We start from the raw sequence: 15,455 nt of genomic DNA on the forward strand, positions 1-15,455 counted from the left end.
CCTGTGGTAATCAAGGTCTTTCTAGGAAAGGTTGTGTCTCAGCTCTTATACCGTTCCCAGCTTTGTATCTACAAATAAAGGAGTTCACTGGAAGTGGTACAATCCAAGTTCATACAAAAGATCCTTGGAGTTTCCAGTGTATACTGAATGCTCTCTTTAGATTAGAAACTGGGCTGATCCCCTTGGAGACTCATATGAGGCTACTTGCATCCACCTATTGGTTAAAACTCATCTTCAGTCCAGTGGGTCTAGTACCCCAATCCTTGCTGATAGTCACCATTCAACTTGGCAAAGAGCAGTTGAGGGGAAACTCCAGGAGCATGGGCTCTCTCCCCAAATCTTATTGCATCTTGGGTACCAAAAAGCAAAACAAACAATTAAACAGCAGCTCTGGGATCATGTTCTATAATCAGATAGGGCACAGATACAGAAAGATCCAATTATTTGGCAGCATGCCGTTTGTTTTCAACCAGCAGATTACTTTAGCTCTCTTGAGATCTCCAAACACTGGAATTTTTTTACCCTTGCACGCATCTACCTTCCGTCCTCCTGGAAGGCAGATACTACCATTTCCCACTCCCCCAACAGCTCTGCCCATGCCATACAAGGAAAGTAGAGGCTATTGAACATGTTCTGCTGTACTGCTCATTCTATAATGGCATTTGATCTCCATATATAGTTCCAATCTTGTCAACTTTACCAGGGACATCTGAACAACTTTACATCTCCCTCCTCCTTGCAGACTCTTCCCAGGAGATAACTAATAAAGTTGCTAAATTTTGCCTTTGGGCATGTGGATATATGCAAGCAGCTGACTAAGCCTCAATAATTTTACTTCTCTGTTGGAGGAAGGTATCACCTCTTTGTCCCCTCTGCAATTTGCACTTATTGTCTAATGCTCATTGCATTATACGTGTCTTCTCTACCTTTATTTTACTTTCCTTTTTAAATTTATTATTCTTATTATTACTGCTGACTCACCAGAGCTGATCTTGTATCAAAATAAACTTGACTGACTGACTGACTGATTGACTGACTGCTAATTGGGAACATTGATAATACTGGAGGTCCAGGGCAGGGCAAGTTAATCTTTGTTCATGAATCATCTTATGTTACCATTGTGTGTGATACCATATTCAGCAAATATGGGAAATCTGTATTTGAAGAAAGTTAATAAAACAGAAAAAGTATCGAAGAGAAAAAGTAAGATCATCAAAATCACCTTTGTAGTAGACTTTTTTTTTATTAAGTTTTGGATGTCGACAGCTGTACACGGGAAACTTCTTAAAGGCTTTAGAAAATATTCTTAATCCAAAAATAGAGCATATTACAAAGAATAGGGAGAAGTGAACATGGTACCAGATGTGTCTTTGAGTATAGAAGAGAGGTCACAGGTATGCCCTGAGATGTGAATTTTTCATATTTCAAATATATACAGGGTTGCCAGGTCACCCTTGGCCACTGGCGGGGAGCTGTGGGTGGATTTTTTACCTTTGTGTGTGCATCAGTGTGTGCACTCTGACACACACATTGTGTATGCACAATGTTACAATGTAATTTCTGGTAATGATGTCATCATGCCAGAAATGTTGTGATATTTAGGCAAAACCTCTATGGTATTTGTCCAAATAGCTTTACCTGGTGATGTGATGATATCACTCCCAGGCATACTGGAAGTGGCATTGTTGCATCTCTGGTGACATCACAGTGTCACTCAGAAAAGTTTGCTGCAAGCTGGCAAGTCCCATGTTTTTTCCCCTGTCAGCCAGCTGAGCAGCAGTGGGGGCTATAGGCTGGCAGGTACTGGATAAAATAAAATAAAAAATTAACTTACAGTGAAATTCTAAGCAGAGTTACTCCAGTCTAAGCTCATTGAAATCGTTTATTGTTAGAAACATGAAAAATAGAATAGAAAAAAGTAATAATACTGCAAATATTTCTGCTTTTAATTTATTGTTAGTGTTTAAGTAGGCCCAGATTTAAATGGCTGAATGGGTTTTTTTTAAGGTTGAGGCCTGTAGGTACAATTCAGTTTACAAAGAATTAAATGTTCAACATTAGCTGTCCAGAGCAGCCTGCAACTGCCCTGGATGAGGCCCCAGCACCCACCTGCTGACCCAGGAGGAACCTGTGTCAGACTCTAGCCAACCAGACCCCAGCCGACCCACTCCCAAGACCCCTGGCCCACTTACCGACTGGCAGGACATCAGGGAGCATGCTCCAAGGTACCAGGATGGAGCTGGAAGAGGCTGCCAGCCTGCATGGCAGCACAGCAGCAAGCCACAAGTCAGCTGAGGCCTGCAGCAGCATGACAGCAGCTGAAACTAATGCTGCAGGCCCAGTAATGGCCAGGAGGCCAGTGATGACTGCAGCCAGCCAGAGCGGCCTAGAGGGGCCACATCCGATACCACCAGAATGGGCAGGGGTGGGACAGAGGGCAGAATCAACAACCTGGGAGGTGGGATGGGGAGCCCTGGGGGGGCCAACCAACCATCAGGTGCCAGCTCCAGGGGGAGGAGACAGACAGGGACAGAGCCAGTCCCAGGTAGAAGTCACAAGTGCATGCAGTGGGAAGAAAAGAGACCAGAGTGGCATGGAGGCACATTGGCTGCCTCCCAGAGGAGAGAGCTGGGAGGGTGCTATAAAGGGAAGGGCTCCCAGTGAGGCTGGGGAGGAGAGTGCTGGCCGTGAGATTACTGGTGAGCAGATGAGTTTCACAACACAGAAGGGAGGAGGAGGAACCAGGTGGTGCAACTCCCTCCTCTGCTCATTTCTGGGGCTTAGGGAGACCTTCCCACCAATGCACCTGGGAAAATGGCAGGAGGCTGTTGTCCAGAGGTTGGGGGCAAACGCCTGCCCTCCATACTTACCCCCATCTTTGCCAGATGAGGAAGAGAGAAATGCCACAGCTACCAACAGAAACTTCAAAAAGACAGGAGAGCAGAGGCGGCCACAACAGCAGCAGATGGCTGACCAGACAGGCAGGAGAGGCACCACAAAAGTGTTCTCCCAAGGCCAGGAGACTCAGCTGACACTGCAGGCCAGTGGAGACATGGCACTTCGGCACCTCCCAACCAGAAGCACCACAGAGGAGCCGCCGGAAGCAGCAGGGAGCAGGAAGCAAAGCTCCCTTGGCATGCAATGCAGCCCAGTCAGCCCCACCATCAGGGGCCATTCCCATTGGAGGGAGGGAGGGGAGAGGGGTGGGAACATATCACCCCCAGTCCTAGGGTTGGCCCAAGGCTCTGGCTAGGGCCAGGGGGAGGTATTGGTAATATATATTTGGTTTCGTTTAGTTTATATAGCAGAGTAACACAGCAGAGTTATTTAGGCAGAAGTATTTAAACCCTAAGATATGCATTAATTAGTCTTCAGACAAAATCAAAGAAAAGATACAACTTACAGTTATATTGTAGCAGATTTCTTCCATAGCAATATCTTGTAGTAGAAGGGGAAAGATCCTATTCCAAAGAGTTACATTCCCTATTCTAATTCCACGGCCTGAAAAAATAGGCAGCAAGGTTGTAGGTGTGGCTCTGTGGACAAAGCGTCCATATGGAGGTTGCTCCTTGGAAGGCCATGAGGGAAGAGAGGGATTTCTCAAGAGGCACAGAGTCAAGAGAGGAGGAGTCAGGCGTTCCCACCTTAAACAAAAGAGTTACAGCTTGCTAGACTTATACATTACATTCAGAGAGAAATGCAGCACCCTCCAGTGTCCAAGGCATACCGAGTTGCCTATTCCAACAAGAGGAAGGCACAGATCGGAGCCTGGGTGAAGGGAGGGACTTGTCCCAGGGAGACCCCAAGGGCAGGTAGGGGAGGAAATCAGCTGAGGAGAAGCCAGTGCTTGAAAGCAAGAGAGAGGGAGAGCAAGAGTGGGTACTAGCCCTACCTACAATGGCTACTTAGTCAGGAGGGAGAGGGGAGTCAGGGTTCAGTAACCCTCCTCCTCCCCCCATTTTGAGACAAGCCCAGAGGATGTCCCACTCCAGGTGCCTGTCTCCTCAGTCTCTGATGGTTCTAACACTGAGATTGACAGTTGTGTCAGTGGGCCGGGTGGCACGGCGGCTCACATTAGTCTTTTGAAAATTTCCCTCATTTAATAATGTATTATTTGTTTATATATTTACAAAATTTATACTCCACCTTTCTGCACTCATCAGGGCCACGAAAGCAGCGTAGAGATTCAAATCACACATTTGGCAAACTGTTTGTCCTGAAAAAAGTTAGATTAAAAATGCCTTTCCATGAAATGCCAACTTTTGGTATGTTTTGTATTGGGAAGCCAATTTGTATAGAACGTTGGGTCTTCCAATCTCATTTTCTAGACTTTTTTTTTTTAGTCAGTACAGCCCTGAACCTGGAATCTGTGATCAGTTCTACTTTCATTCCCACAGAAAAGATTCCTTCTTGAAATTATTACTATTAGTTACAAGCTAATAATTTTCAAAGTACTTCTTGATTGGCCTTAAAATGTGCTTGGGCAAAACTATGAATTTTGTGTACAAAATGTAGCATATGTTTTGTAGAACAGGCTGATCTTTCTAAGTATCTTTTTAGTATTCTATCTCTTTTTCTCTCTTTCTCTTTTGCAGCCTTCGACAAAAGAAAGGAAACCTTCCCCAGAGGCACTGGATTGGACCAGCTAATTTAGTAAAATGCAAGCCATGTCCCCTTATTCATGCCAGCTCTGTTTGCGGTTCTGATGGACACAGTTACACAACCAAGGTAACTGCACACAATATATCCTTTAGGTAGTCTCAAAACTACAAGGACTCTCCCCCAGTTACAGCATTCCAACCCAAGCCATCCAATAAGACCTTTCAGTAGAGGATCTGTTATTGGGCTGTTATTGAGCTATTTTCTGTTAAGTAGGATTGTGGAACATCAGTGAGTTCAGTAAGGATTCCTCAGTCAAGCAACATCTTGGGCTTTTTTTTCTGTTACTAGATCACCATCAAGGTAGAGAAGTTAACCAGTATTTTGGATGCATTTGGGGTGCATTGTGGAAGTGCTAGATTTAATTCCAAATTTCCTGCATATGGTAATAAAGTCAGGTTTATATTTTGAATGTGAAGAGAAAGCACTAACAATTAATTGAAGTCACTTGTTATGTAAATCTGTGGCTTTATGTTGCTATACATTTCTTTTACTTTATGGTGTAGTATTAAAAAACAATCAGTCTTGCACTGCATTCATATCACTCATTGCACAGAGAGTAAAAACCTTGGTGGAAAGTGTAATATTTGACTTTACAATGGAAATATAATTTAGAAGCAGCATAACTGTGTTGCTGTTTTTGTGTACCATAGGTCGTATGTACCTGTACACCACCATTCCCTCCCATGGCCTACCTTACTCACTGTGTTCTGTTTGAAGCTAAATTATCAATGTACTGTATTGTTGAAAGCAAGTTAGGCACATGTTAGGAGAAAGAAGTTGGAATGAATGAAACCTAAGATAAATGTGTGTTCATGATTTAGCAACCCTGGGCATATCCCCACAACTGAATCATTAGTCGATTAAAAATTGAAAGTGTGGCAATAACCACCCCAATAAGAAACAGTATATTTTCAAAGCAAGTACCCCAACTGGGGTGGAGGGGTTTGCCATGTGATAAAGTACACTTAGCTACCACAGCTACTTTTTGCAGCCACAAACCTGGTCAGCAGCTGCTTAAGTCATATGAGGGTGAAGTAAGGAGATATGAGGCTCGGCTTATATCTGGTTCCAACTGTCCAAAGACATGTTTGCCTGTCAAACATATTACATGCAAAGTTCTTTTTTTTTTTGAAAAAATTTTATTAGGTGAGAATATTAATACATACAACTTTCAAATAACATCTCAATATCATTTCCCCCCGCCCTTTCCCTCCCTCCTTTTTCAGGACTTCCAACAGCTTTCCAACCCTATATCTTAATCTATTCCTAATCTATCCCCTTTTTCTATAACTCATTATATCATGTTTACATTCTGCTTTGTTAAGCTAAGCTCTATCTGTTAGCTTCAGATCTATTATTATTAACTTAAAATCTGTTATCTATTACTATCAACTTCAAATATATTTAAATTTAAGCTAACAATTAAATAAAATATCTACTTTATTAATTTTACCAATATCTATTAACTCCAAATCCACTTAAATTTACGCTAACAATTAGCTAATACTTCACTCCATATGGTAAAGATTCCATCTCTTCCAATAAAAAGAAACCCATTCTAATAATTTTCGAATTGCCATAGTTCCCCTTTCACGTCCCATTTCTTTTCTAAATATGTTTTCGGTCTTCCCCAATCAGTAAAGAATTCTGCCAGATTCTGATCTCTCAGCTTTCTTGTCATTTTATCCATTTCTGCCATGTACAGCAATTTATATATCCAGTCTTCAATAGTTGGTATTACTTGCACCTTCCATTTCTGCGCATGTAAAAGTCTTGCTGCCGTCGTCATGTAGAATAGTAATGTTCTGTATTGCATAGGAATATCTTCCATGCTTAAATTCAGTAGCAATAGCTCTGGGTTCTTCTTTATTTGGGTCCACAAAATCTCATTTATTACTTCTAAAATATCTCCCCAGTACTGTCTAGCTACATCACATGTCCACCACATATGATACAATGATCCTTCATGCTTTTTACATTTCCAGCATTTATCTGACATATTTGCATTTCCAAGCGCAATTTTCTTAGGCGTTAAATACCATCTATAAATCATCTTATAGACATTCTCTTTAATACTGGTACAAGTTGAAATCTTTAATGTAGTTTTCCATAAATATTCTATTACATGCAAAGTTCTGAGCATCCCCAGTAGGAATCAGAAGTTTGATATAGGAATAGAAACTTAATGAAGAGGCACATTGACCATACAGATAAGAAATTAGAAAGGATAATTTAGCAGAAGTATTCCAGATCATTTATAGAAGTGAGATATTTCAGAAGAGAAGGCCAGATAGTTAAGGTGTTAGAAGCTCATTATCAGCTGGTAACAATTTAATATCCATGAACCTTCCAAACCCATGTTTCTTTAAAAAAATTAAGATGATTAAATTACATCTTAAAACATCACCCTATTTACGTCTGTCAACCTCCAGGTAGGGCCTGGAGATCTCCCAGTGTCAGACTATGGCATTCCAGACACGAGAGTCTGTCTTACTCTCTTCTGCAAGAAGACAAGGTCTTTTGATTTCAAAAGGTTTTATTTTGAAAGACAGCATTCAGGCTCAGATGTCCATATTCCAGGATTAGAGATCCTGGCTGAACAAAGCATTGTTAGGAATGAGACACAGAACGAAAGTTGTTACATTTCACACTCTCAGAGCCCAGCCTCCCCCCAGAGTACACATAGCAGGAGACTTCTCTGTAGGAACACCAGCCAAGGTCGAATCGGCTCGAAGAATAGATAAGACAGTATCGTCTCCCATGGAATCGGCTCCTCGCAGGTGGTGGGGCCTAGAGGGAAAAGAAGACTAAACAACTACAGAATTAAACATGGCATTACTCAGGTTGCTTCCTTTCAGGCACTATACAAACAGACCCTGACATTCTGCCCCCCTTAAGACCCCTCTCCCCTGGCTTGTTGGGATATTGCTGATGGAATCGTTTGAGTAGACGGGGGGCTCTGATGTGAACTGACTCCACCCATTCTCTATACCCCTCCTCAAATTCTTTCCAATGGACTAAATAGTAAAGTTTATGACATCTGATTTTAGAGTCTAGAATTTCCTCAACTTCATAATGTACTTGGTCATCAATCATGGTGCGAATAGGGGTTGCTGGTGATGGATGCCATTTGTCTGGTGCAGGAGCTTTTTTTTTAACAAACTGATATGAAATGTAGGGTGGACATGGCATAGATTCTTTGGAAGAGTAATTTCTGCAGTCACTCGGTTTATTATTTTCTTGGCAGGAAACGGACCTAAATATTTTAAAGCCAGCTTTTTGCTGGTTTGCTCCACTTTGAGGTTTTTTTGTAGAGATATATACTTTATCTCCCAGCTGCAATTCCCATTGTGCCACACAGTGGCGATCGGCATACTTTTTGTAGTCTGCTTTGGCTTTGGTTAAAGCTGTTTTGATAGCCGCCCACTGTTCTGTGATGGTAGTCCACCATTGGTGAAGATCTCCGGTGGGTTGTTTTCCCATTTGCATTTCAAAGGGGAATGCTTTGCCATCGTAGCCATGTACAATTTTAAAGGGGGTTTCACCTGTTGAACTATGGACTGCGTTGTTATAACCGTATTTGGCGAAATGAAGAAGCTCCACCCAGTTGTCTTGCTGGAAATTAATGTAGCAACGTAGGAACTGTTCTAAGACTTGATTTGTTTTTTCGGATTGCCTGTTGGATTGCGGATGGAAAGCGGAGCTGATTCCTTGTTCTATTCCCATTAATTGGAGAAGCTCCCGCCAAAAGTTGGCAACGAATTGCCCCCCGCAATCCGATATCACCTTAGAGGGAAAAGAGTGCAGCTGTACAATATGTTTCATAAATAACTCAGCTAGTTTTTTGGCCGTGGGTATAGTTGTACATGGAATAAAATGTGCTTGTTTAGAAAACAAATCTACAACTACCAAAATACAGGAGCAGCCTCTGGAGGGACGTAAATCGGTAATAAAATCCATGGATATCACTTCCCAGGGTCTATTGGGGGTTTCTAATGGTTGTAAAAGTCCCGGTGGTTTTCCTTTCCTTGTTTTGGTGCTTATACAGGTTGGGCAGGAGGATACATATTGGGATACATCTTTTCGGATCCCAGGCCACCAAAATTGTCTTTGTATTAGGTGGAGGGTTTTCAGATAGCCAAAATGACCAGTGGTAAGGGCATCATGACAGCGGTGTAGAATTTCTACACCAGGTCCACAGAATGAAATATAAAAAACACAGATCCAAAAATATTTGGCGCTGCCACGATGAAAAAACATGAATCTGAGACACAGATCCTCATGAATTCATATGATTTTTACATTGAAACAAAACAAAAAGGCTGTCATATTTTAGATCTTTTGGTCCTGTTTGTGGCATTGGACATGATCTGGGACAGTATACTGGATTTTGGGTGGCCCCATGTAAAAATCAAGAGGATCCATGAGGATCCATGCTTTTGAACCATGTTTTTGCGCCATGGCGCCGCCACAGAGCGGTAGATGAATTATTTTTTTGGTCCCATTTGTGGCAATGGACATGATCTGGTTGTCAGACTGTGGCTTACTAAAAGTTGCAATCCAGCCTATCTCTTGCAATTAGACATGAGTCCATTGGTTTCAAAAGATTTTACTGAATATAAGCAACCATTATAGTCCACTGACCAAGATGCAATATCTTGGCTGGTACACGGGTATTGTTACGAATGACAGGCAAAAGTTAAGGTACAGAATAGCAAAGCCCAGCAAGTCCCATCCTCCCCCCCATAGTTCTCAAAACAAACGGCTTGAAGCTGAGAGAGTGAAGGCTGGAAAGGCTGTAGTCATAACATTCCTCTTTGAGATAACTGTTACTGGGCTGCTTGTCACCTGCAAGAGAAGAGCTTAAAACACTGACAGGATTAAAATGGAGTCTGTTTGGTTAAATCATACAAAGAACATAGTCAGACCTGACACTGGTATTGTATGGTTGATTTTGGGTAGCCCTACATAAAAATCACGAGTATCCATGAGGATCTATGCTTTTAGACCATGTTTTTGCACCATGGGAGTGCCACGAAGCAGTGGATAACTGATTTTTTTGCCCCTTTTGTGGCAATGGACATGATATGGGATTGTATGGTGGATTTGGGGTGGTCCCATGTAAAAACCTAGAGGATCCATGCAGATCCATGCTTTTGAACTGTATTTTTGTGCCGTGGCAGTTCCACGGAGTAGTGGATGGCTGAATTTTTTGGTCCCATTTGTAGCAACGGACATGGTCTGTGATTGTGTTGTGGATTTTGGGTGGCCCCACTTAAAAATCAAGAGGATCCATGCAGATCCATGCTTTTTTAGCATGTTTTTGTGCCGTGGCAGCACCACAGATTAGTGGATGCATGATTGTTTTGTTGCTGTCTGTAGACTAGGACATGATCTATAATATGACAGCCTTTTTGTTTTGTTTCAATATAAAAATCATATGAATTCATGAGGATCCGTTTAAAAGCATCTAGATCCAGCTTTTACCCACTCCCTTTTAAACACAAACACAGAGCCGTGAATGAGGTTTTCCCACAAAATACAGTGTTTTAAAAGCAGGTTAAAAACAGAGAGTGACAGACAGAAAAATAGCCATTCCTCCTACAAAGCCCCCTTTTTTAAAAAAGCAAAAAACATTTGGAGTGCCTGTGGTGGCTACAGAACACCCCCTTCCCCCTCCCTCCCCTCTCTTCTCCAAAATGGTGATGCGTTGCTGGCTGCTCCATGGTTGGAAGGAAGCCCTGCTGATCAAGGAAAGCTGGGCTTCCATTCGCGTTTCCAGGGCGACAGAAGGAGGGCAAACACAGCTCAGGCATTCCCCTGGCTCCGTTGCCAGGGGAATAGATTGCTGATGCCTGAGTGTCTGCAATCCCGAACAGAAACAGATCGATCCAATCAAGCCCCGAACAAGCAAACCCCCTGACCGCTGGATCGGTTGCCGTGGATGGCACCGATCAGCCGGGTTCCGATGGCGCGAACGCATTATCAGGGTTTTTTTCAAATCGTAATGCTGATCGTGCCCATCTCTAATCCAGAGTCATTGAAGCTGTTTGTTCACCAAACTTCTCTGGCTTAGTTTGGGCCAACTAGTGATAATAAAGATATCAAATGACTCCTATTGTTGTCTTGCATTTTTGTGAAAGGCATACCTCTTCCACCTGTCAGTCAGTTTCAACAGAAAAAAGGTCATATTGGTACATTTTTTGTACAATTTTGTATCAGTGACTTGGGTCCATGTAAAGAAACTACATTTTGTCAAAGTTTCTTTTAAATGCAGCATGGATAGACCTGTTTAGTTTTCTCCAAATTATTGTCAAATATGCTTAGTCTACATAATCCTTCTCTTAGATCCAGTTCTTGCAAATGACTGTGGTAAATTATGACAAAACCCTTAGATTCAGCTAAAAAAATACAAACACTGGAGTAAAAACAAATAATGAAAACCACAGATTTTGAGTTGCCTTGCAGCATAGTTTGATATTTTTGATAAGGAGTACTAATTTGTACAGCAACTTAAGTGCTCCATAGAAGCCATCGACTGCCATTTGCTGCTTGAAAACAACTGTGTTTCCAATTAGTAAACAGTACATCAAGGCCATTCTTTAAAGAGAAATGTAAAGCTGACAAGCGAAATGCAGGATAATTTTTCTGTAATATTACTCACGTGGTTCTCAGCACTGTCTGCTTTTATGAGCTTGGCATTTATTTCAGCTGTTTGACTTCACACAAGGTTTCATTTTCCATGCAATCTAAATTGTTTCAAACAACTGCTGTGAAACTAAAGGTCAAGATTTAACATCCTAGCAAATAAAATGTTGATGATTGTAAGTAATTATCAGGTAATTTTAGTGTCTGACTTTCAGTGAATGTTCTAGGGTTCAGTGAGCAAAAACTTGATTAAGCTTGACAGGGCTTGGAGCAGGAGAACTGGTATTTTGCATTATTACTTTTGAATTTTAACACAGCGATGGTAATTCTGACATGGAAATAATATTGTAGTTTCATAAATACAGCTTTCTGTTAATCTGGAGTATACAAAAGGAGTTTCCCCATAGAGGCTAATTGTAGCATATCAAGGAATTTGTATGATCTTCTTCCTGATGCTCCTGAATATTGCCTTGATTTATTGTGAAAGGAATTCCTGAGATCGAAATACAAGTTAAAGTTTTGGAATAGGTAGCATCTATGTTCAAGTACATGGTGGTTTCTTGTCTTTGTTCAGATGACTCAGGGGCAGGCAAACATTACTAAGATTCCTTTTGTGGAAAGATCATTGGAGTATAAAGATGCAGGCAGACATTCTATGAATTGTGATAATGGCTTCAACCCACACTATTTGCCTTAAAACTAATGCCTTTTGAGAATGAATGGACTCACAATCCCCTGTTCCTTCAGGTTCCTGAGAGATCAAAAAATCCTATGGTTGTCCCAAGTCTTTGCTTAGTGATATCGTCCCTTTTCCTCAGGGTTACCAAACCAAACTGAATATCACCTGCTGTCACCAGCAACACTGAGGGTATCTACTCTAGGCTCCGCCTAGTTGCCACACCTCCACCTTAGCTCTAGGGTTTCCAGTCTCCAAGTAGTAGCTGAAGATCTCCAGGAATTACAATTGGTCTGCAGGTAATAAAGATCAGTTCCCCTAGAGAAAATGGCTGACTTGGAAAGTAGATTATATGATATTACACCTAGCTGAGGTCCCTCCCCTCCCCAAACCCCACCCTCCCTAGGCTCCACCTCTCAAATCTCCAGGAATTTCCCATTATGGACCTAACAACCCTTTTTAGCTCCTACAAGTGAGTGCAGAGATGATCCTTCACAATTATGCAATCTCAAGCTATCATGTTCCAGGAATGGTGAGCTTACCTGCCTCTCCTCCCCATTATTGTACATCAACAAGCAAGTCCAGATCAGTATGCTGATGTTACAGAGATCGGGCTTAGAGCACTGAAAGTATAAGAAACACAATCAATGAATAGAAAGAATACTTGGGGTCAGTTCAAGCATTTAGGGTGAGCAAGGATGCTATAACACATTGTGGGTTTTTTTGTGAATTATTTTTATTCGGTTTTTAAAATGGGAAAGGGAATTACAAAAAACATTTCAGTAACAGATTCGTGTGCAAGACCTTCATTGTGTAGTCCATATTTCAAAATTTTTCAATATAACCTTCAATCTAACCTTCCCTTTAAATCTCTCCAAGCATTATTTAATTTCTTTGCTTTTTTATCCACTTATTCCATTCCTTATCTCATTTCTTACAATTATATATATATATATATATATATATATATATATATATATATATATATATATATATATATATATATATATATATATATATATATATATATATATATATATAATTTGTACATCATCTTAAATCACATTTTCAATCCTTTAGATTTTAAGCCAAGGGTGTTAATCCCTTAGTCATTCCAGGGACAGAACAAAGCAAAAGGACAGAGGAAAAGAGCAGAAAAATAAGTGACCATTGCTATATATCATTTTAAAAAAAACATTTTTATACCAGTCTTCCCTCAATCTGTCTGATCTAAGCCATCTAAAATTATGCATTTTCATTGTAGTGAGGCTGGGAAAACAAAATATATAAAAGGATTTGGCTTAGACACTAGTTTATGCTCTAGAAAATTTAAAAAATTATAGAGCTAAGGGTGCTATAACAAATTGTTTAGGGTGCCAAATTTACTGGGAGCCCAGTTACTCCTCCTGCTTGCTGTGGCTTGTCATCATCAATAGTCATCAGTTTAACTTTAGCTGCATTCATTTTCTTTCCATTCAGAGCTGGATGCTCACTTGGATGAAGCTTATTTCAAAACCTGAATACAATAGCATTGACATTTCTCAGTCATTGATGTTCCCATTCACACAGTAGCAGGTTCTTGGCCTGCTCTTCACCATGGGACATTCTCATGGGTATCAACAACTCCCCCCTACCCTTTCCTTTGTTTGGACAATTCTGCTCCCAGTGCCCCCTTCCTGTGCATTGTGGGCAGATGTCATCTGGCCTGGGACTCCCTTGGGGAACTGCTGCTGGGGTTTGACTTGCTTGAAAATGGGCCTTTTCTAACTGCTCAGCCACCTCTGTGGCAAGTTGTTTCTGGAAAGCTGCTGATGTCATGAAAGAGTCATTTTGGAGCTTAGAATTAACAGCAGATACCATTAATGAGATACTTGTTTCTACTTCCACACTTTGCACTCTGTGCACAATATAGTCCATTGATTTGCCTAAAATGGCATCTTCTTTAACCAGCTCTATGTTTCTAAGTAGCAAAGAGTCCATCCAGTAGCACCTTTAAGACTAACCAACTTTATTGTAGCATAAGCTTTTGAGAGCTACAGCTCTCTTCGTCAGAGTGCTGTAGCTCTCAAAAGCATGTGCTACAATAAAGTTGGTTAGTCTTAAAGGTGCTACTGAGCTCTTTGCTATTTTGCTACTGCAGACTAACATGGCTAACTTCTCTGGATCTGTGTTTCTAAGCAAGCTATGATGCTCCCCTGTCAATCCATTTATAAACCCGTTTCTCACACAAGAGTCTTTCATGGCCTGCCACTGCATATAAGACCCTCTCTGCATTGCTAGCTCCACAATGGGTTGGGAAGGAGAGTTGCCACTTGGACTGGGAGGAGCAGGGAAGGCTTTGCCAGATAGCCTTCTCAGAGCACAGCAACAAGTATATAGTTGTTCCCCCTCTTCCATCCTCCCTGTTTGCCGTTCCTTTCTGCATTTCATACTAGCCTTTCAATTACTTGCAAAGATGCATATAGAAGCCACAACCTGTACTGGAAGGCTGCAAGTAAAATTCCTTGACACACCCCCTCTAAAAACATGGTCAGGTACTGTGCTACCATCTGATCATTCCACTCATTTACAGAGACAAGACACTCAGCCAGGTAGTCACTAATTCCAGGCCCATTTCTACTCAGGCAATAAGGCTTGTGCCACCTTAACACCACTATTACCAGTCATAACACAATTATTTAAGTAACGAATTTTCATGGAAGTTTTGCCAGAGGTCTCCAACACAGACTTCAGCACAGATCTTAAAACAGTTACACAGTTAAACAGTCAACTCCCTTCAGAATTAGAACCAATATAGAACCAACCCAAACACTCAGATATGCAAATGAACCATACACTGGCAGTGTTGAGTATAATAACCTGCAAAGAAAAGGTGAAAGCATGCAGTCCTTTCCCCTATACTTGATACGTATCCTAACTGTTACATAATATAGACAACAACTGAGGAGAGACTTATTTTTAGATATTTGGAAATATTTTCTGGATGTTGATGCACAGATTTCTCACTATTGTTGTCATATTTTTATTTTTATTATATATGAGACTGATTTTATGATTTTATTTTATATGATACTGATTTTTCTCCTTTCAAATAAAAAACATTAAACATTTAAAAAACCCAAACAGAGGGCAGTCTAAAATATTGGGGTAGATTCTAGGGTAGAGGGCATTTCTGCACACCTTTGAATGAAGCTTAAGTATTCAAATTATTTCCACTACAGTTAAAATGTTACATATACATTCACTTTATTAATTTTAAAGGTTTTTGTAAAGAATAGGAATTCAGAATCTAAACCCAGTCGCATCCATATTCATAAAATAACTAATCCAGTTGCTGAAGAAAACCCCTTGATAACCTGCAAAAATCCCTAAAAATTATCTTTATCCTGATTCCTCACCATTTGCATGACATGAGGGCAAGATGGAGGGCAGCAAGAGAAAGTAAACCTCAAGATAATATAACTGGAGG

At 40.9% G+C, this 15,455-nt stretch overlaps 1 protein-coding gene across 1 annotated transcript in view; it reads left to right on the top strand.

Annotated features, from left to right (window-relative positions):
• SPOCK1 (SPARC (osteonectin), cwcv and kazal like domains proteoglycan 1) overlaps window positions 1–15,455 on the top strand; it is an 831,544-nt gene that overhangs the window by 572,495 nt on the left and 243,594 nt on the right. The window contains exon 5 of the mRNA XM_054978522.1: window positions 4,596–4,728. Coding sequence (XP_054834497.1) covers window positions 4,596–4,728 — 133 coding nt within the window. The remainder of the gene's footprint in view (window positions 1–4,595; window positions 4,729–15,455) is intronic.

This window comes from Eublepharis macularius, chromosome 4, assembly GCF_028583425.1.
Source record: "Eublepharis macularius isolate TG4126 chromosome 4, MPM_Emac_v1.0, whole genome shotgun sequence".
Lineage (NCBI taxonomy): Eukaryota > Metazoa > Chordata > Lepidosauria > Squamata > Eublepharidae > Eublepharis > Eublepharis macularius.